The 22,231-nt window shown below is 59.6% G+C and overlaps 1 protein-coding gene across 4 annotated transcripts in view; it reads right to left on the bottom strand.

The window, feature by feature from the left end:
- The window catches only part of ZNF536 (zinc finger protein 536), a 316,452-nt gene that overhangs the window by 153,409 nt on the left and 140,812 nt on the right, over positions 1 to 22,231 (bottom strand). For all 4 annotated transcript variants that reach the window (XM_053672198.1, XM_037142973.2, XM_053672199.1 and 1 more), the window contains exon 4: positions 1,571 to 3,742. In XM_053672198.1, the coding sequence (XP_053528173.1) occupies positions 1,571 to 3,740 (2,170 nt within the window). In that variant the 5' untranslated portion in view covers positions 3,741 to 3,742. The remainder of the gene's footprint in view (positions 1 to 1,570; positions 3,743 to 22,231) is intronic.

The raw sequence follows: 22,231 nt of genomic DNA on the forward strand, positions 1-22,231 counted from the left end.
GTCCCCCATCCCGGAGCAGCGAGACCGCAGCCCCCAGACAGGGAACCTCTTCACGGGAGGCCGGAAACAGCCCCGGTGACGGAGGGACACCTGTGCACCAGTCCCCGGCACCCCCAGGCAGTGAGCTCGGAAAGCGGTCACTACAAGGCGGGGCCGCACCTTCCCAGGAGCTCTGGGCCCTGCGCGACTCCTCAGACTTCGCCCCAGAGATAAATCACGCCCGCGTCCAGCACCGCGGAGCAGACAGCGTGTTTCATGGGTATTTAAGCAGCGGCATTAAGTGCTATCGGAATCTCTGGAATGTGCGGCTCAGATTTATGTCTTAACCATTCTTTACTGGTCTGTAATAAGCCAGCAGGCTCCCACTTTATTTTCATACTAATTTCGCCCGAGAAGAAGGGTTATACTGAAGCATGACAGTAACAACAGGGCGAAGCCGCCATCCACTTAATAGCTGCCGCCGCCAAACGCCTCCCGTCCCGAAATAGCTGCCGCAACCCTGAAGGGGGGAGACACCAGGGAACGAGAGGCAGAACTTTCTGCCAAGGACCCTCCTCTGTGTGCCCGTGGACCAGGCGGCCGGGGTCTTGAGGTGCCTGGAACCGTCTTCCACGTTCGAGACTTAATGGCTGGTCTTGGGAATCGATGTTGCCATTAGTTACAAGGCATTTTTTACGGCACGACTTCCTCTGTCGTCCGGCTACAGGGCGATGACGGCATCAGCGAGATGAAGGGTCGGGGATGGAACTGCCCCTTCGCCGTCCCTTAGTAGGGGCTCTGCCGGCAGGGACGGCGGCAGCGGCGCACCTGCTGCTACGTGGCAACTTCATTTCACCGTCTTCGGCTAGTGAGGTGTTGTGTGTTTTTTTTTCTCCCCCAAATGGGGCCAGGAAGCGTCAGCGTTTCCCAGACATTGTGATGACAGATTTTCTGCTTTGCTATTTTAGATCCCAAAGCTGAATATCGCCCCTGGAACGCAGCGCATTTTAAGACAGGCAGTCCCGCGCATCTGGGTGTCGCAGCTCCGGGCCCTCCCAAACCCACAGAGGACCCCGGCCAGGCAGCCGAGCCGTCATTGTGGACGGGAACCCTGCACGGGTGTGATCTCGGGAGGGCGGCCCAGGTGCCCACCTGAGGGGACCACGGGAAGGTACTTGGTGCGGAAAGTGCAGGTCTGAACTTACAGCTTCCCATCCCCCAGGAATGGGGTGGGACGCCGGCTCCCAGGCTCTGGGCTGGAGGGGATGGCCTGTGGGTGAGGGCACCACGTAGCTCTCGCAGGCACTTACAGGGAAGGGTGGGCGCACCCCATGGGGAACTGTGCCCACCGCACAGGAGGGCCAGCTGACTTTCCCAGGAGCGGGTGCTCAAGGCAAGGCCAATGAGACAGAAGCACAGCCTTCGTCTGAGGCAGGGCAAAAAGGCCAGAACCTCTGACACCAACCAGCCAGTTGACCTTGGACCAGACCTTGAAGAGCAGCAAAGGCCTGCCCCCCACCCCCCACCAAGCAGCACCTGGGCCTGCAGCGCCCTCGTGGGCGGCCCCTCCCCACCCGCCCCAGCAACCCACCTGAGGAGGATGGCGAGGAGGGGTGCGGGCTGTCCTCCTGCGCACTGCCCGTCTGGGAGAGCCCGCCGCCGACCCCGCTCTCCTCGGTGACGTTGGAGGAGCCCGGCGTGGTAGAGCGGCTCACCGACTGGGACTCCTGGTCGCTGCCCGAGCCCCGCCGCTCCTCCAGGCCCGCGTGCAGCCCGTCCTCCTCGGCCCTGCGGTCCCGCTTGTGCACGCGGGAGTGCACCACCACCTGGTGGTAGGTGCGGAAGACGCGGCCGCAGTCGGGGCACTCCGTGGGCTTCTCCTTCATCCCGCCGCCGGGGCCCTGCGGGGCGTAGTCCAGCGCCGGGCTCAGCCCGTGCGGCAGGAACTCCCGGCCGCCGTCCGAGGGGTCCAGCTTCCCTGGCAGGTCTCTCTGACTGGCCACTTTCGCGCCGTGGACCAGATCCGCGGGCATCTTCTGCTTGGAGCCGTCTGCCCCCACAAACACGTACTCGCGCTTCTCCTTGTCGAAGGCGACCCCCACGTGGGCCAGCGCGTCCTCCTGGCCGCGGGGCAGCGGCTGCTCTTTAGACAGGAAGCCACGGTCCACGGCCACGCCCCTGGCCATGAGCTGCCAGGCTTGGTAACTGTTCACCGGGTCCATCTCCGCGGCTTTGGCCGCCGCCTGCAAGCGCTCGATGCAGCTGGACTTCAGCGGCGGCACCAGGTTCAGGCAGCCCAGGAGGGAGTGCTTGTCGCCCTCGGAGACGCCGTGGGCCACGCTGGCCAGGGGGGACAGCAGCTTGCCCAGGGCCTCCTTCTCCTTCAAGGGCAGCTCCCCCTTGCCGTACAGCTGGCCCGGCTCACTCAGGCCGGCCTTGTCCGGGGCCATGAAGCCGCCCTGCAGGCAGGACAGGTACCTGGAGTACAGGTTGGCGTGGGTCTCCTGGGACAGGCCGCCCAGCGGGGCCGGCCCCTCCGCGTCACTGGGGCCCTTGTTCTTCACCGACAGCTTGTTGAGGTGGACCTTCATGTGGTTCTTGAGGAACCAGGGCTCCTTGAAGCGGCGGCCGCAGATCTGGCAGCAGTGCTCGAACGAGTCCTTGTGCTTGCGCATGTGGCCTTTGAGGAACCAGGCCTGGCTGAACACCTGCCCGCACACCTCGCAGCGGAACTCGTTGGCCGCCTGCTCGCCGCCGCCGCCGGGGCCCTGGCCCTGCGCAGACTCCGCCGTGATGTGCGCCTTCTCCACGTGGCTGATGAGCTCCTCCTCCTGCGAGGCGGCGAAGTCGCACAGCGTGCACTTGTAGGGCTTGTGCAGGATGCGGATGTGGCGGTCCAGCTCCTCGCGCTTCTTGAACTTGCCCTTGCAGAAGGTGCAGCGGAAGCCCGCCGCAGGGGCCGCCGCGTCCTCCTGAGCGCCGCCCGCTGGCTTGGGCGAGGGCGTGGGCCGCGCAGCGTCAGGCGCGGCAGGCAGCGCCAGGTGGCAGGCGGCGGCGGGCGGCGCGGGCTGCGTGTGCGGCGGGGGCTTGAGGTCGGGCCGCGGCGGCGGCAGGCCGCTCCTCAGCTGCTTGTCGCGCAGGATGGCGCGCTCCTCCAGCTCGTGCAGCAGGCGGTTCTCCTCGCGCACGCGCCCGCGCCCCTTGCCGAGGTTGCCCAGCTTGTGGGTGCGCAGGTGGATCTTGAGGTTGCCCTTCTGCGCCGCCCGGTGGTCGCAGTAGGGGCACTTGAAGGGCTTCTCGCCCGTGTGCGTGCGCATGTGCAGGGACAGGATGCTGTTGAAGCGGAAGCGCTTGCCGCACAGCGGGCACGGGTACTTGCGGTTTTTGCGTGCGTCGTCCTCGATGTCGCTCATCTGCGACATGATGCCCAGGTTCTGCCCGTTGAGGAACTGCTGCAGGTCGACGCGCCCGTTGAGGCTGGTGTCCACGTCCCGGCCCAGCGGGCTGGCCAGCAGCGCCATCGGGCTGCCCATGGGCTGGCCACTCATGGGCACGTGGGCCTTGTCGTCCAGGGCCGCCGGCGGCTTGTCCTCCGGGCTGGGCCGCGGGTGCAGCTCGGGGAAGGCATGGCTGAGCTGGGCGGTGATCTGGTGCAGCTTCTGGCTCATGGCATACTGGCCGTTGAGGACGGGGCCGCTCCGGCGGGGCTCCGCGTCCGCCGCCCCCGAGGACACGCCCAGGCACAGGCTGGCTTCTTCCATCCCTGCAAAGGGAGAGAGAGTTCAGATCTGGGCCCGGAACCAGGCGCGGGGAAGCCCCAGCCTCGGCGGGGTGCGGCGCTGGCACGTCCCGCCTCACCTACGCCTGGTAAGGCCGAGGAATTACAGTCGAAAACAATAATAAAAAAATGAATTATTAAATGCCAATTATGCAATATGGCTTGGGCCCTCCAATTTGTTTTGGGGATAGATCGTCTTCCTTGTATTTTCTATTTGCTGACTGCAATTATTCATTCACACTTAAATTATTAATGTTTTACCACTTGCAACACCTTAGAGCAAACCCCGGGTGTATGTGGTGGCCGTCCCAGCCCTCCCCGCCCCCCACCTCCTGCACCCACCCCTGTGGGCTGGGTGGGAAGCTGGCCTTGGAGCGGAACGGCTGTCACTGCCAACACCCTCACTTGGAACTTTTGTTTCTGGAACCCACATTTGACACATTCACCACTGGGAGATGAAAGAGATTATTTTATGTTTTGGCCAACAAAAAAAAAAAGAAAAGAACCCAATGGCATGATATTTACTGATACGTCATAAAACAAGATAATGTTTTGGGAAAAAATAAAGTAAAGGACAGGCTTTGGAACAATAAAAGGGATTTTGCTTTAGTCAACAAAAAGTGCAGTAATATCTCATTAAGCTGATTAGTATGCTGCTTAGGAACAGTACTAGGTGCTGTAACACATGATTATAATCATAAAAATCCTTCAGTGTTTGCGAGGACGCATTAACGAGGTATATTAAATTTTAAGGAGACTGCGAGTAGCAGCTTTGCAAACCTCGGAGATTAAGATTTAACCCTTATGTTACGAAACACTGTTATTCTATCATTTGGCAACTGCGCCCATCAACAGAGGTAGAAATTATCTCCCGACAGAATCGTGGGGCATTATCCCAAGGGTCCAGATCTGGGCGGGGACAGGGCTGAGGGCGTCCGCCGCAGGAGGAGGCCTCTGCCCCTGTCCTTCCCCCCGGAGTGACACCTGAGGCCAGGACTTTCATTGGGACTTAAAGAGATCTCTTAAGGAACTGGGTAAAGACCAATTAAAGTCCAGGGACAGTGTCCTAAGAAGTCTCACCAAGTCGGAGTGTCTTTAATAACTTTCCCAATACACAGTAATGAGTACAAATTGGACCTGCAGAATGTGCTCGGCAGAAAATTAGAACTCAAAGCTGTTTGTTAAACACAGGCGCTCTGAGCTGGTCCGTGCGTGTAATTGTCCGTAATGGTCCTCACTGTCCCCTCCAGCTGTCGGAAAACAGCCCGGCCACTCGGGGCGGGGTGCCGTGAGCCACCTCTCCACCTCTCAGCACGTGGGGAACTCCCCTCAGAAAGTCCGGAAACCCAGGCCTGGGGCCTGCTACTTCCGAAGCCTCTTCTACCCCCGGGGAGCCCAGGTCTGCTTCTTGCCGTCGGAAAGATGCCGCGCGTCCGTCCTCTGCGCAGCCCAGCGTGCGGCCGTCTCAGCAGGCCAGGTGGGCCGGGCCGGCCCTTCACCCCAGCCGGGACTGATTCCTGGGCCACACAATTCCCCGGGGGACCCCAGGGCCCAAGCTCAAGGGTGGACGAAGCGCATTCAGCACCGGCCGGGTCTGTTGCCCGCTGTACTTCCTGCCAGGCAGACTGCACATGGTGTGGAGGGTCTCCAGTGGGGTGCTGGCTTCCCTGGCCAGAGCAGGGGGCCGGGGTCCACCGTGCATGGGAGGGGGGAGGCTGACCCGGTGACTGTTTCCAGGGCAGAGAGAAATCAAGGCCTTGCTGCAGGCCACAGTGTCCATGGCAGATGGCAGCAGGACAGCTGGCCACACTCACACACACGGCACAGGGGCACCTGCCATCGAAGAAGCCTCCCAATTGGCCGTTTTTACCTGCTGTCTCTGGTGGCAGCCAGATTTGAGAGGTCCACTTTGGAGACCGGTCAGAAAGGAGTCGTTTCTCTTGGAGATCCTTGCACTCACTCCACAAGCTTGTCGGGAGCCCACAGGGCGCCAGGCCCTGTGGCTGACACCTGAAGGCAGGGCTGGCCAGCTCCGGCGCCCACTGGCCAGCGCAGGGGGACAGGCCCAGGGGGACAGCAGCCCTGGGGCCATGTCTGGAGCCCCTTCTCCACCTCCAAGCCCCTCCAGCTGGGCTGGCTCCTCTCCTGAGCAAACGTAGATCATGGCCCTAAAGCCACGTGGGGGCTCCGAGTCCCACCAACAGCTCTGGAAGTTCAGCACTTCCAAAGGCTGCCCAGTGGGCCAGCTCAGAAGCCATGAGTCCAGGAGGACGGGTCACTTACAGGCTGTGGCCAACTCAGCAGGGGGGACCAGGCGGCTGGACGTGCAACCCCGCAGGCCTGCAGCTCAGGCCTGAGAGGGGAAGGCCACCCGCCTCCCCCACGCACGCAGCAAGAGGGGAGGCTCAGTGGGTCAAATGATGGACATGAGCCTTCAAGTTAGGTTTGGGCACGAAATTCTTTCACTGCTAAAAAGTGTTTTTCAAGCAACAAGGCTTTTTTTAAAAAGCCTTCAAGCAACCGTTCAAGTGTCAGTGCCAAGCACAGAATGTTCTAGAATGTGCGAAGGCTTCTCCTCGCGCAGGTCTCAGGTCACACAGCCCCGCCCACAAGGCCTTCCGTGCGCCCTTGTCTGGGGCAGATGTCCAGCCTCTCTCTAGAGCACCCACTGACTCTGCGCCTCACAGTCCTTAGCACCAGGTGGGGGGAGGCCAGGCGTCCCCCCTTCTCCGTGCGGGCAGGGTCCCGGCTGCCTGGGTCACAGACGCAGTCTCGGGGGTTCGGTATTTGTCCACCAAATGGGCGAATGAGTGAACAGACCTTAGAGACACGGCCCTGCCCTGGCCGGGTGGCTCAGTTGGCGAGAGAGACACCCTGATACTCCAAGGTTGCCGGGTCTGTCTCCAGTCGGGGCACATTCGGGAACCAACTGATGGCCCATCAATAAGAGGAGCGACAGATCAATGCTTCTCTCCCCCTCTTTCCTCCCTTCCTCTTGCTCAAATCAATGTTAACATATTAAAAAAGGGGGAGCCCCAACCTCACGGGTCCCAAACTCAGCTCCACATAGGTCTGTGGACACCTGCAGTCCAAATGTGTCAGAGTCGGAAGGGCCTCTGGCTCCCACCGGGGGCCCAGAAAGGGCCAAGGGAGACGCCTGCTCCCCCCCCCCCCAGGTCTATCAGTCCACGTGCCCAAAGACCACATACCCACGGGCAGCAGGAGACGGAGACCAGCCATCATGGGGCCCATGGGAGGACTCAGGGTCCCACGGAGCTGGCCGGCCCACCAGGAGATGACCCGGGAGTGCGGCCTCAATGTGCAGAGCGCCCCCCCATGGGGCAGACCCGCACGACGGTCATCTCAGTCCCCTCTGTGGGAGCTGCCACCCATGGGGCCGCGGGCAGGTACACTCACTGGGTCAGCCCCACCCAGGCAGCCACCAGACTCAGAGCCGGGCAAGAAGCGTGGGTTCCTGGGACAAGCAGGGGACCGGCGTGCTGTCCCTGGGCCGACGCAGCCGAGGCGGGGTGAGCTGGCCCCCAGCCTGGGACTCACCGCCCTGGCGCGGCCCCGGTCTCTGCAGTCTCTGCCCACCCGGCGTCCAAGTGCTGGTCTCCGTCAGTTCGGGAACAGCTGCAGGGGGCCCCGCGGGCAAGGCCACCAACCACAGGGAAGCAACGAAAAGGCTCCTGAGAGGCAGGGTCCAGAGTTCGGGGAGAGGAAAGCCCCTCGCAGCTGTGGACACAGGTGTGTGTGAGTGTGAGTGTGTGTGTGTGTGAGCACAGGCAGGTGTGTAGTAGCTCTGTGCTGGGGGAGCGGCACGGCACCCCACTGTCCGCTCCGCAAATACACAGAAATGCTTCACCGTGAGGCCTGGGGGGCGCTCGTCCCGCTGAGAATGGACCAGGCCCAACCGCAGCCCTGACACCTTCCAGGGCTGGGGTCCTCCCAAAGGAGGGAGATGTCCCCAGCCCCAGGCGTGGGGACACATATCCCCTCTGGGGTCACACTGCTCGTGCACAGGCCCTGCCACGGAGTCAGTCAGCATCCAGGCCACCAGTCTGACAGGCACGCGACCTGCCCCACACGGCCACCGCTACCCACGGTACTTTGTGGTTTCCCACTGCCCAGCTCAGCCCTGGCATGTGGCAGCTGAGACACCCACGTGAAGTGGCCGGGTGCCAGCACAGGGTGGCCATGGCCACTGTCCCGGCCCCAGCCTTCGGGCAGCCCAGCGGGGCCTTCTGAGTTCCAGGCACAACTCATCCAACCCTCTCGCCAGGAGCAAAAAGCACTTCTCGTGGATAAAAGTACGTCCACACTCGGATTGTGGCCTGTGCCCACGGTGCAGCAGGAGACACCACGCCCCCACCAGCTGAGCAGGTGCAGCTGACCGACCGCAGAGGGTGGCCGCAGGTCGGTACCAAAGCTGGACAGGTGGAGGCCCTTGTACACCGTCCAGTCTGGAAACACACCTACATTCCCCAACTTCTGACTTTTCCTAGATTCGCGATAGGATGCCATGGGCACCCACTGCTGCCGTCCTACTGTCCGCGCTGACCGAGCAAGGGGGGGAGGCCTCCATCCCGGTCACCAGGACCTCCTCACTGCCGGGCAGGGACTCAAGGCCCCGTGGGATGCGTCGGGGGCAGGGGAGGGGGCTGGAGGTCTCCTCCCCCAGCTCAGCGACTCCCCATTCCTTGGAGGGGGGTGGGCTTCGAGACCATTTCCTGTGAGGCCCGGGACAAAGTTTTTACTGAACTTCCAGTGGAAGAGTCTCTCCCCCTCCAAGTAAAATTTAAAACTATCAGGACACCAAAAGAGCCAGCTGCTCCGAGTCTAAATAAATTCTACACAAAAACACAGTTTCATTTTGCTAGCACAGAAAAAAAAAGTAATCTTATGAATAGTCCAAAAAATATAGATCTCGCCAGTAAGAGTTTTATCCTTATACCATGAAAAAGAATAGTTGGGAAATAAAATGACTTTCAAAATAACCATTTCAACGGGATTTTTAAAAATCAAATATTGTTGTCTAGCCAAGCACAACTAAATATTCCCTTTTTCATCGGCGTGGGTGACGGCGCTGGCTCGGAGCCTGGCAGAGCACACGGCACCCGGGCGCTGGGCGGGGGGGGGGGGACCCGGGGGCCCCACTGAAAACACCGTCACAGCGCACGGTTCCGGCGGCAGGGAGATGCCCCTTCCTGGGGACGCCAAGGGCCCTCGCCCTTCCGCACTGCCGACCCTGCTGTCCTCACTCAGGGCGAGCTGTGACGAGGGCCACTTCTCCCAGAACACAATGGCTTCTCATTAAACGCTCTTTTCCCCATTGCTGTGGTGAGCCCGCGGAACGGAGGTGGTTATAATAAAGTACAATGCCCCCCGTTCTGAAATGCGGAGCACCGGACTCCCGAACCTTTTCAGGGTCATTACACAGCTGTAAACATTATTACAAAAATAAACCAGAGATTTCATGCTCCCATTTGGGCCCAGAGCGCGCTGTGCTGAACCAGGGCGCGTCTTCATCCCTGACAACCAGTGCCGGTGACATTTAGGCATCCGCACAAATGACATCACGGACATCGCTGAGGTGGGCGGGGGACCGCGGGGTTTATCTGCTGGGTGATTAATAGAAAAACAGGGAGGGTGGCGTGGCGACCCGCTCCACTGTGACTGATGGGTTGGCAAGGCTATGGGGCGGGGCCGGAAACAGTCAAATCCTCGCTGGATTTGTTCATGAGACCGTGACGGTCCCAGTGGGAGAGCCATGATGGAGAGGGGGTCTCGCTCCCGAGCTGCCCCCACCCGGACCGTCGGCCAAAGCCCAGGCCTGTGTGGCCTCCGTGGTCAGCAGGGGCAGGCTCCACGCTCGCTCCCACAGAGCCCCGGCTGTGTCCTCGTTGGTGAGGCCACAGCAGGACTTGGAAGGAGAAACCAGAGTCCAAAGCACCTTCTCCTTGAAGACTTGAGATGATTTCCAAAATCCCAAAGGCAGCCAGTTCTCTCCATCCAGCATTGCTGGCTCTTGGAGTCGGGGGTGAGGCTGTGGCCCCGCAGAAGGCGGATGACGAGCAATCCGACGGGGAAGGAAAGCACACACAGTGTCTCCAGTGATCTCCCCGGGGCACAGCGGGCCTCAGGTCTGCGGTCCTGGCTCACCGTCTGCCTGCACCACGCACAGCCTGGCAGCAGGCGCTGGGGGGACGTGGCGAACCTCAGACGGGTGGCTGTGAAGATCGTGGACCTGTCAGGCAGGGTAAGCTCTCAAACACTAAAATGACAATAGTAACTGCCACGCCACCATCTTCACTGTTACTACTCCTTCTCCTTCATCATCATCACTCTCACCATCACCATCGTCATTGGACCCAGAATCACCATCATCACCGTCTGCATCATCCCGCCTTCCTCCTCATCCCGACTCCACAGGCCGCGCCGCGCGGGCGCCCTGCTGCCGCCGTCTCACGGAGCCTGGCCCCATGAGAAGGCAGGAAGCGGAGACTCGGAAATGGAAGACCCACGAGGTCACACAGCGGAGTCTCCACAGGGCTTGCTGGTGGGCGTCCAGCACGTTGGGGAACATGCTGGGCGGGTGTTGACGCTCGCCCTCCGCTGGGAACTGTGCGGAATCAGAGGAAACCTCAGAGCACCCTGTGGAGGACGTCACGAAAACAATATACACGTACAAGCTTTTAATGGCGACCCACCTCTAAAATGATGCCTCGGGCTGAAAAGACCCCCAAGGTCGGGAAGCACACTGATGAGTTTCTCTCCCTTTTCACACCGACTTTGTCACGGCAGGAAGTTGGACGTTTAATCCTTATTAACCCTCCTTGGCTTCTCCCTCAGCCCAGCTCGGCGAGGCCCTGGACCAGAGGGGGAACTGGCCCCCTCGGGACTCGTGGCCACCCTTTCCTCCCAGGGCCAGCGGCGGCCAGGGTGCGGCCGCCCCACTACACCCCCCAGCCTCTCACCCCCAATGAAGGCCCTCGAATCCGGGCCCCTCTGGGCTGTGACCCCCTGTCCAGCAGCTGATTTGCACTCCATGGAACCCTCGGGTTTGTTTCGATACAAACCTGAACACAAAGCCGCCTGGACCTCAGGGCGCTGGCCAGCAGGAGGGGCCCTGCCCGGGCCTGGGGGCTCCAGTTCAGCATCTCCAGCCACCGCAGGCTCCCCGCCCTCACAGCAGTTTTCATGTTGGGTTGGGTTTGTTTGTATGTTTGTCCAGAAGCTCCCGGAGGTAGGGCTGTGACCTCGGGCTTTGGCAGGGGGTCCCCAGCCCTGGCTTGGAGGGGGCACCCTGTCGATATTTGCCAAATGATTAAGTAAATGAGAAACTGCAGACCCAACAGCCAGGGCTTCGTGCCCGGTGAGCGCACCTGCCTCGCAGGGAGGGACTTGGGCCTCGGGCCACCAGGGCAGACCCTGCTCCCCGCCCCTCAGGGCACAGGCCAGATGGACGCACCTGGAATGTCACCCTTCCACGTAGCCATTCCCAGGCCACTGCTGGCCTCGGCCACCATGTCATGGTGAGCTGCCTGGGCCCCGGCCTCGCTGCCCTCGCTCCACCCGGCCAGGGCCTCCAAGGACCTGCATTCGACTCAAACACGACGCTGTGCCCACGAGGAATTCTGTGTGAATGACCCCCTCTGGGCGCTGTCCCCTTGCACAAGGTCAGGGGACTGACTGGGAGCTTCGCGAGGACAGAGTCCAGCCTCCTCACCAGGCCCCACACACAGGGGCCCTCAGGTGGACCTGTGGTCAGGATGACGCTGCGCTCCCTTCCCCGGGGGCTTCACTCTGCTTCCGTGCCCACCTCCCTCTGGACTCCAGGCCCTGGGACCCTGCACAGGGTCAGGAATGTGGGGGCCTCTCCCCAGCGTCTGGGACTGAGCATGTCCGGGGGTACCCCCTCAGGGCGGGGCACCGCCTACTCTCCCAGAAGGGACCAGCCAGCAGCGCAGGGCTGCACACCCCGACAACTGGCCACCTGGCTGTGGCTGTGCCTGTACTAGGGGGGCCAACCTCCTGCCCACGGGACCAGCGCACCCTGGAGGGACACTGCGCCTCGCCCGACAGCCATGCGGCCTCAGGCGCCGGCCCCCATCCACAGACCACTGAGGCCAGCCACCACACTCACGGCTCTGCCTCTCCTCCGGCCCCCTTACGCCCCTGCCGCCGGCCTGACGGGAGAGGGACCCCCAGCCAAGACCCGACCCTGAACCAGCACCAGTGGCAACGAACGTCACCGACACTGAACACCAGGGGAGACATTACAATCGCACCAGCTGGCGCTTGTCTCCTTGCGTGGGGGTGGGGAACGTGGTCGGCGTCCAGCCGGCCCAGCTCTCCCTGGACGGTCTGTGCTTTACTGCCATGGTCGGGGACTCCAGGTGGGTGGGAGCAGCGTCCCTGAGGCCCTGCGCAACAACCAGGTCGTGGGAGCAACTGACGAGGAGATGGCATGACGCTCGGGGCAGCACCGGACACTGAGCAGGCGCCCTGTTCAGCTACCTCTTCTCCCCCACAGCTGCAGTGACCGTCGGCCGGTCCCCATGGCCGCTCCCCGCCCCACACACCTCCGGTCACTCCCAGGCCTGGTCTGTCCCTGTTTGAGAGCTTCCCAGAAGGACGCCCAACACCCCCGAGGCCTGTGAGGTGGTCAAGAGGTCACTAACCTCGCCTTTTTTGTTTCCGAGAGCATTTGAATTAATGAGGAAAAGGTGAGCACCCCCATTTGTAACCTGGACAAAAGGCATGTGAGCAGGAAATTCACGGAAGAAAGGAAATTTGGCAAATGCCCACAAAAACGTCACCCCGCGTTAGGAGGAAAAAGACTCAAATCCAAGCCACAGCGAGACACCGTCACTGAGGAACGATAGGGAAGATGGCACCCAGACCCCCGAGGCCCCTGCGCTCCCTCCGCGGACCCAGGGCGCACCCACCCGGGGACGCAGACGAGGTGTGGTGGCCACGTGCCAAGCACGGTGTCCGTTTCCGAGCGGGTCCCAGAGCCGCGCCACGGCTTCTCGAACACGGCTGATGGCCGTTCCACGGCAGCCAGGCGGGGAAGCAAGCATTCCAGAAAGTGCTTTCGCAGGGTAAGCTCCCGGCATCGGAAGACAACCCTCCGCTTTTGCCCTGCGGAAGCCCATCGACACGCGCATGTGCAGCAGGCCTGCCGAGGACGCCCGTCCGCCGGGCAGCAGGCTGCGCCGCTGTGGATGGAGCCCGGCCCTGCCGAAGAGCTCGGCTCACGGAGGCACAGCGGCCCCGGCTGGAGCGGTCCGGTTGCTGCTGGCTCTTTGCCGTCCCCACGGCGGGCGGGTCATCCTTGAAGTCCAACTGGCGAACATCAAAGCTGCCATCTTTCCTGCAGCCCACGTACAATTTCATGTCAAAGACTTCCCCCAAATGGCCCCACCCCCACCCCCTCTAAGCCCCGTGCCTGCACGGTGCCCATTCGCTGCCCTGCCGTGGAAGAGATGGAGCGTGTCTCCCCCGCAGCACGGAGGGGCCCCGAGGGAACGGATTCGAGGACAGTGGCAGAGGGTGTTGAAGGCGGAGAAACCTCACAGATCACCCAGATGATCCCGCGTGCCCTGGTCCAATGGGCCCATTTTACAGATGGGTAAACTGAGGCCGGAAGCTAGGTGACCACCCCCCCAAACTAATGCTACACACGCCAGAGCAGATACACGTCTGCATCTTGCTCCCCCGAGTGACCCCCTGAGCACTCCGGAGAGCTAGTCGGTGAGCAGGGAGTGCCGGCTGGGTGAGCAGGAGGGTGGACCAAAAAATTCCGACCAACAAACGCTGACACGCACTGGCCTCTCCCCTCTCCACAGCTAAACGCAGGGCGGCCGCTACGCCCAGCCCACCAGCCCCTCTGTCTGCCCTACTTCCTTCCGCGGTCAGACTCCCAGTCACGGCATGTCCTGCGACCTGACCAGGCTCAGGGGCCTTCGGAGGATGAAGCCCATCAGCCCAGCAAGCTCGCCGCCCTCCAGGGTCCAGGGCAGGTGTGAGGCTCAAGGGCTTGAGTCTCTGCCACCCACGGAATCCTCCTGGTGCCCCCCCAGGGTGGTACAGGCACTGGGGACTGCAGAGCCACAGGGCGAGGTCCCCCCAAGTCCGGGGGGTGTGAAGGAGAGCCAATGCGGGGCGGGACACCCCCACTTAGAAACACGCTCACGAGGCAGGAGGCGAGGGGTCTGTGCACCACACATGTTTGATTTGCGTCCAATTACATCAGGTTGGTGTGATGAGAACCTGACGTCCCCCCATGAAACGCATAAATCAAGGCTCCCCATAAATTTAAAGGAATAGAGCTCTTTTCCAGAAGTGGCTAATTGCTCATAAACAGCAGATATCTGACTGCCGTCACAGTCAAGTAGCAGGTCTTTAATCGCTGGCGCGGTTGGCGGCACGCAGGCCCGGGAAGCCAAGCGTTCCCTGCCCGTCCCTCCCTGGAGGGTGGCAGCGACCGGGGAGCTGGGGCACGAGACCAGCCCCCCGCCCAGCTCAGCGCAGCTCCTCCCAGGGGCAGGGGCGCCTGGAGCGCACCACCCCTGCCTGGGACCGAGACTGGGATCGGGACTGTCTGTGCCTCATGCACATGGCTCCTTTCTGTGCCCCTGGGAAGCCGCGAGGACCAGGTCCGGACCCCCCACCAACCTCACAGGCCTGGGTGGGCCCCAGAATGTCTGCCCGTCCCTGCACCCCCCCATCCCCGCCGCCCCCCACACCACTGCCTCCGGGCCTCTCGCCAAGGGCCTGGGACCCACCTCTGGGTCTCCCCGCACACAGCTCCCCTCGTTCGCCGCCAGGAAAAGGGGACTTTGCGTGAGGACGGTACTGACAGCCCAGAAGCCTCCAGAAGGTTTGCATGGCTGTGCCCGGCCCTCTCTGCAGAGACCCTCAGCACAGGCTACTCCTCCTGTGTCCGTCCTGCCCACCCGTCCCCACCCTGGGGAACGTCTTCTTCAACCTACAGCCAAGTGTCTCCTTCCCGGGCACGTCCCCCTATGTCTGAAGACCCCCTGCCCCCCACACTTGGAAACCAGCACCCTGTCACCCTGCTCGGCAACGATGCTGCTGGTTCTGAGGGTCCCCACACACTTGCCTGCTCCCCACGCCCACTGCCCCCACCGGCCTGCATGGTGGGGGTTCCGGGCCCCTGTTCCCGGCACAGACAGGGCCCCCTGCTGTGGGCCACAGACAGTGCCAGGGCGCCGGACGCCGGGAGCCGCACACACATCCAAAGGAGGGTGAGAAGGAGCTGCAGCCAGGCCGTGTCCCCAGCCATTGCTGGGCCCAGAGACAAGGCGGCCCCGCGGTGGCATCGGCAAAGCCTCAGGGTGGCCCCCCGGGGCAATCTGCCCCACCCACCCCCGTGGGGTACTCCGAGCGAGCAGTGAGGCGGGCCCTGGGACGGGAAGGAAGTGCCACCCCCATTCTGGACCCTGTCCCCCAGAGGCCACACATGCCCTGGCAGGGAGCTTGGCCTGACGCCACTGTTTCCTGCCTGTCCACGGGCCCCACGGCCAGGCTGGCAGTGACCACGCCCCTGCCCCATGCTCTGCCCCTGGTGGCCGCCATAGCTGCTGGCCTTGCTCCTGCTGCAGCCAGAGTAAACCTGCCTCTGACTGTCCTCTCTCGGGCTGGGCAGTCCCTCGGAGGTTGGAGGTCGGAGACAGATGGCGCGGGCTCTGCGGGGCCTGACCTCTGGCCCCAGACACAGCCCGGGGCGGGCACGTGCGCCTCGGATCCACAAAGTGGACCTGGCTGGCTCACCCCTGGTGGCCCTGGACTCCGGGGCCTCTGGGTCCAGCTGTGACAGAGGAAAGGGACTTAGAGACACTGTCTGGCTGAGCCTGGGGCCAAATGGCCACAGGGTCCCCCCTGTGTCCCCTGTAGGCATTAACTCTGCAAAAGGGTGACACTGTCTCCTCTGTCACCGTGCTCTCCCCGGTAACAGTGCTTTTGTGTAATTTTGGTGGTAAAATATACAGAACTCTTAATAAATGTTTATTGAGCGGACGGAGGGGTAAATGCATGGATGGATGGATGGACAGATGGATGGACGGATGGACAGTGGATGGGAGATAAATAGGTGGATAAATGGATGGGTAGGTGGGTGGATGATGGACGTACGGGTGGACAGAATGCGTGAATGAGCGTTCTCTGTGAGTTAAATGCCATGAGGACAGTGACATTGAGCCTGGACAAGTGTCCTGCAGCAGAGACACCGCAACTGAGCGCAGGAAGAGCGCGGCAGGCGCCCGGGGGAAGCAGCCCTGCCAGGTGGCTCCGAAGCCGGAGAAAGGTGCTGGGGAAACTGGGACCCACCGCAGGTCGCCCAACACCCGGTAACGTTTCCTCCGGCATCGGGGCCCGGGCATCGCGAGGTCTTCCCGCGCAAACCGAAGTTCTAAAGAGGAGGGGCTGCTCTGTTGGGGATCTTCCCGGTGCCCCTTCCCGAGGCTTGAACCCACGAGACCCCCAGGGTCACTGTGTCCCGTCTTCTGGGGCTTTTGTGCAGAGCTCCGCTTCCTGAAGTCCTGAACGCCCCAAGAGCTCAGAGAACCCTCGCCCGTTTTGGAAAAAATAAAAAATAAAAGCAGCTCGGAAGGGCCTTCCAGCCCGGTGTTTGCAGCCGCAGGCACCACGCTTCCCTGCCGACGCGCTTTGCCGGGGTCTCTCCCGCAATAAACCACCTTCCCATTTCGCCATGTTTCTTGTACCCTGCTAATACTTTTTTAATTAATTCACTATTTTTTACTTTAATGCATTTAAGGAAAACTATATTATTGCCCTAAATGGAAATCTGTATCACTTGCTCTAAATTAAAGGTAATTATAAAAATAAATAAAATGAGAACAATGTTATTAAATCCCGGCTGAAGCCGGCCTCCTGCAGCGGACTCTGCCCTGGAGGCTGCGCTCTCTGCCTCAGGGACTGACGAGGACCCCTGGCGTCACCAGGGACGGTCTCTCCGGTGACTCGGGTCACTTTATTGCAGGGGTTCCGAGATGCTGGTGAACGCCAATGGCTGCTGCTTCCTCATCCCGACGGCCCCTCCTTCAGCCAGCAAGGACCTCAGATCAGGGTGGACAAGGGTCCCCTAAGAAGTGTGGGGTGTCTGTGGACCACTTCACATTTCCTGCCCACTGAAGGAGAAATTTAACTCAGAAACATGCTGACCCCCCCTTGCTCTGAGTCCTGGGCCCTCCCCCCACCTGCCTTGACCTGCGTTGCCCCCAGAACCCGCAGAACACTCTGGGTCAGCGCCCCGCTCCGTTTCTGGGGAGGAGCAGATGCCCTCGCCCCTCGGTGTCCCCAAGCCCTTCCCTGGGACCCCCAAGCCCGGGCTGGACGCTGAGAGAACTGAGGTCCATTTCAGGTTCACAGGAAAGGAGAGGCCTGTTGGTGGCAGGAACCAACTCCAGCCCAAGGGTGAAGGAGAAACAGTGAAATGAACCCAAAAATGAACACTCATCCTGGGCGTGTCTGTCCCACCACGCAGGGTCTCCCTGTGCTCGCAGGCTGGTTCCCGAAAACCCACCCTGGCTTTCCCCTGCAGGAGAGAAATATTTCGAACGTCAGTGAGGTGCTCCTCAGAACCGCCCAAGCGATGGGATTTCCCTTCACAACGAGCCGGCATCCTTTTTCCTCAAAGGTGGGAGACAGAGTTCAGGCTGTTTTTAACGGGGACTCTGTTTTCCCTGGCGCTGCCCAGCCCGGGCTCCTGGCGCGGGAGAGCACCACGCAGCAGCCGGGCTTGCGGTAATTAACACAGGAGAGCGCTCCGCTTCCCAGTAATATATTTTCCTAAGACTTTGATGATGCTGGGAGACTCTGAATCCCACGCTGCCGACTCAGGATGCGCTGCGTCGGAGAGGGACACCTTAGACGGAATCAGGATAACTCGGGTTTAGTGCGTCTCCCCAGGAGGCACCCGGTTGAAGAGATCTGAGCGCCCGGTGGTTCCGGGCAGGGAGGCCGGCAGGCAGGGCCTGCTCAGGCGAAGGGGCCCCCGTCTTTGGGGCGATTGGGCCCCTGGGTGTCTTCTTTGGTCTCAAACATAAATGACTTCCTTAAAGGATTTAATTAATTCTTAAATGTGCGCAGAGCCCAGAGCACAAACATTAACTTGTTAAAAGCATTAAGCCAGATTTCTGCTCTCAGCCTCTCGAAAGCCGCCCCCGTGACATGCTGAGAATGTCACATGCCGGCTGCACCCTGCACACGCCCTGCGTCCTCAGTGCCCGCTCCGGCCTGCGCCGGGCGGGGACTCGTCCCGGGCCAGCGCCACAGACCAGCTTCGGCTGGGCCCCCAGGGGCAGCGCCCGCGTGGGGACGACTCTGTGCCCTCCCTCCTCTTCCTCCCCTTCTGTCTCGGGTGCATTCTGATCTAAAACTGCAGAAACACTGATGGCCAAGGAAACAGGCCAGGCATGTGTGTGCCTGTGTGCATGCGTGGACATGTGCACACATGTGTAGTTTTCCACAACAGCATCTGCTTGCAAACTCCGAGAAGGGGCGTGAATTGTACATCTCGGCACACGTATCGAAAGTCCCCAGAATACTGGTGACCTGTGGCTCTGCCCTCCACTCCCAGAACCAAGCTGGGACCTGATCAGAGTTGGAGACAACACGGGACCCAAATGCTGCTCAGAGTAACACAAGGCCTCCTGGCCTCAGTGTCCCGGGTGGGGGTGGGGGTGGGGTGGGGGTGGGACCCAGCCCCGCTCATGTTGCTATGGATACTGTGCGTCCGAGCCTCACTTCCCAAACCGCTCAGGCCCACCTGAGCCTGTGCCGACATCACTGCCAGTGGGCCCGGGACCGGCGGTTGCTGCCAGATTCCAACTCGGAAGAGGAAGGGCGCACAAGACAGAAAACAATGCTGGGACACGACAGAGGGTAACGAAGGGCCGACCCGGGAGACGGGAGCGGACGTCTCCTGAGTACACGACTCCGCACCGTTCCACGGCGTCCTGGCCAGGAACACACGCGCCCCTTTTGAACAGAAAGCTAAAGAAACAGACTCTACCTCTGTTCTGCCCACCGCCATCCCCCACGGACCATCTTCCACAGTTTTAAAAAAGGCGGGGCCACCAGCCCTGTGTCCATGGTGGATAGAAGTGAAATAAATGAGACTTTAAAACAGTAACAAGCGTTACAACAATGAAGTGTTTTGATTGCACAGTTTGGAGGATAATGTCATCCCAGACGTGGTGCCTTGGTGATGGCGGGTGGAGGGAACTGGCACCTTCCGAGCTGGCCCCTATCACAAAGCACCTTCCCAGCTCCCAGCTCTCTGCCCACAGAGGGGACACCCCGTCCCATCTCCACCCGCACACACGCCTGTGTCCAAGGGACGTGAAGGAGTGACCATGGCACCTGAGAAAGGCCGCCTGCTCCAGAGACGAGAAGAAACCACGCAAGGGGGAGCAGGCTGGCCACACCGCCCCCCGCCCCCATACCAGGGCCGCTTCACAGTGTCCGAAACGATGGCACTCACTCAGAAATCTCTTACCATCGGCCAGAGAGCGAAACCCCCAGGGTCACTTTGACCGAGGTCGGAATGGCCTCTGATGAAATTGGGTGTGCGCTTCTGATTTTTAGAAAACTCCTTGGTAATAAAAAACTAAGATCGTCAAAATATCTATCACAGAACAACTCTGAAACGCACTTTGTGGTGAGACAGGGGAGACCTTTTCATCGAAATTAAAAACAAACTATGTAACCAAGATGCGCTGTCCCCACGGTTCTTGAATACGGTTATGAAAGTCCTAGCCAATCCAACTAACCAAGGAAGTCAAGCGAAATAGTAACTATTAGAGATACGAAATATTATGACCACTTTCCGATGACATGTGGGGCCCTCTAGAAAACCCCGCTGAGGGTGAACGCCCAGAGTCAAACCTGAAACAAAATCGGTAGCAGGTTGTAAATCGAGTGCAAACAGGCTGCGTCTGCCTCCTTCTCTGCCTCCCAAGCCCTGGGCACGGCGTCCATGGCGGGTTTTCCTTCCGGATAATTCCCTAGTGGCACAAGGAAACCAGAAAGGGGCCTGCGGCACGCCGCAAATATGGAGATGATCCTGGAAGATGGAAACCAGATGGGATCGGATGGATGGGAGCCCCAGCTCCGCCCCAAACGCGTGCAGAGAGGCGACCTAAAAGAAGGAGCTCACCCTGCGCCTCACAGGGCTCCAGTGAGGACGGGGCCGGACGGGGCCTCCCCTGGGGCCAAGCACCAACGCCACCCTGTCGGGACCTCCATTTCCCGGCCCGAGAATGTCCCAGCCCAAGGACAGGGCCCTGACCAGCAGCAGAGAGGAACTTAGAGCGACTTCTGGGCGAGCAGATGAGGAGAGGAAGGGCAGACCTGTAGGGAGTAGCAGGGACCTACAGCCGGTGGCCTTAGTGGCAGCCTGCGCTCTTGACATTGAGGCAGAGATGGGATGGGGGTGGAAGGCAGGTCCCAGTGCAGACACCCTGTGGGCAGTTGGACACTCCCGGGACCCTCACCCTGCCAAGCACCCTTCCCACCCAAGGGGCAGCCTGGTGGGGGGCAGGGAACAGCCCACGACCCACAGAAGACGGATCTGCCAGCTGGCACTTCACATACATATAAGCGACCAAAAAACTCACTTCACACACACACACACACACACACACACACACACACACGACCAGGATGAGCCCCTGAGAAACAAAAGTAGTTTAGAAATATTTCGACGGCAGCGTGTGCTGCCAGGTGGGCACTGGACTTATTGGGTGGATCAGCTGGTAGGTTATACAAATGTCCAACCACCATTCTCCACAAACTAACATAAAGTAATATTGAATGCCAACTAGACTGGAAAAACTAAAGTAAAACAAAAATAAATTTTAAAAAACTAATATAGAGAACAGGAACAACTTAATTAAAAATTCTAACTCATATCTTTAGAAAAAATAAAGAGAACATTGCACCTACTAAGAAGGACATAACTGCTTAGAAACAGCAAAGCACCGAAGGGGAAAAAAGAAGGATGTTGGAAATTCGAATTTTGATTGCATGCATTTTTTTAATCTATTGGACATTTGAAAAACTGAATAGACGCACTCCAGACCACATCTCAACATGGAAGGTAATGTTGAAAATGGCACAATAAGTACATAAACACGTACATAAAATAAAACGTGAGGGAGAAACATTTAGAGACATGGAGGGACAGGCCAGACGGTCCTCCATCCACTGTATGAAAGTTCTAGAAAGAACGAGCCAGTGAAGGGTTAAGAAATGACGATGATGCTTCGGAGGAAAAGAAAGTGCAGGCAGAAAAAACTAAAATGGGTTGTTTGACAGAATTTCTCAGGTGCTAGAAAAATTTCTGAACAATAGCAGCAAAAAGATTACATACTGTCACATCCAAAAGAAACTTCCAAACTCCAAGAAAAAGATTGTTTAAATGTTTTAAACAGGAAAAATGAAAAACAGCTTGCCCCAGAGAAGTGGGAGTCCCTTTATCATCAGACTCATCATCAATAGTGGGGATCTCAAAACAACCAGGGAAGGTCGTCAAAGGGGCGGAAGAGGCGGTTTTCGCCCTAGAACTCTGTGTGCAGCATCAGACGGCACACAGAGGTAACACACTGCCAGACATGGAAGAACTCAGAACTCTGAAAGAATTACTGTAGCAGAGAAGACTTAAAAATAAGGGTGAAGCAAATGCCAGTTAAAATGTATACTTAAGTCTAAACAACATATAGAGCAAAAAGTTTTTAAAAACTGTGGCATAGCCCTGGCTGGTGTGGCTCAGTGGACTGAGCTACGGCCTGCGGACGGACCTAAAGGTCCTGGTTTGATTCCCAGTCAGGGCACATGGGTGGGTTGTGGGCCAGGTCCCCAGTAGGGGGCGCGTGAGAGGCAAACACACATTGATGTTTCTCTCCCCCTCTTTCTCCCTCCCTTCTCCTCTCTCTAAACATAAATAAATAAAACCTTTCTTTTAAAAAGTGTGGAATTAAAATCACAGATAATTTTAACATAAAAGGAAGAGACAGGGGGTGGGGCGGGAGGGAATGATGGACGGGACAGAAAGCCCGGGATCTCTGAGCCTCCAGCTGAGGGGCGGCTGGGGCGCTCTGCGCATGCGCGCGCACGCACACACGGGGTTGGACGCACGTGTGGAGTCTGCAGGACTAGAACATAATTGCTAAATCAGAAAAGAAAAGAGGGAACCAAGAAACCTTGATCCATAAAACAAAAGTGAGGGAGGAATAAATAAAACCTGATACAACGTGGTAAACAGAAAACAATGAGAGCTGGCATAACACCTAACGTGAGCAAACTTACTGTTAACGGGCTAATGTTGAACCGGGTGAAGTCTCTGCCCACGAAGCCGAAGCCGCAGTTTTATACTCTCCGAGGGAGAACCTTGCATCTAAAGGCCGAAGGAGAACAGAG

The sequence above is a fragment of the Artibeus jamaicensis genome, unplaced genomic scaffold (genome assembly GCF_021234435.1).
Source record: "Artibeus jamaicensis isolate MK-2021 breed Jamaican fruit bat unplaced genomic scaffold, CSHL_Jam_final contig_755, whole genome shotgun sequence".
Lineage (NCBI taxonomy): Eukaryota > Metazoa > Chordata > Mammalia > Chiroptera > Phyllostomidae > Artibeus > Artibeus jamaicensis.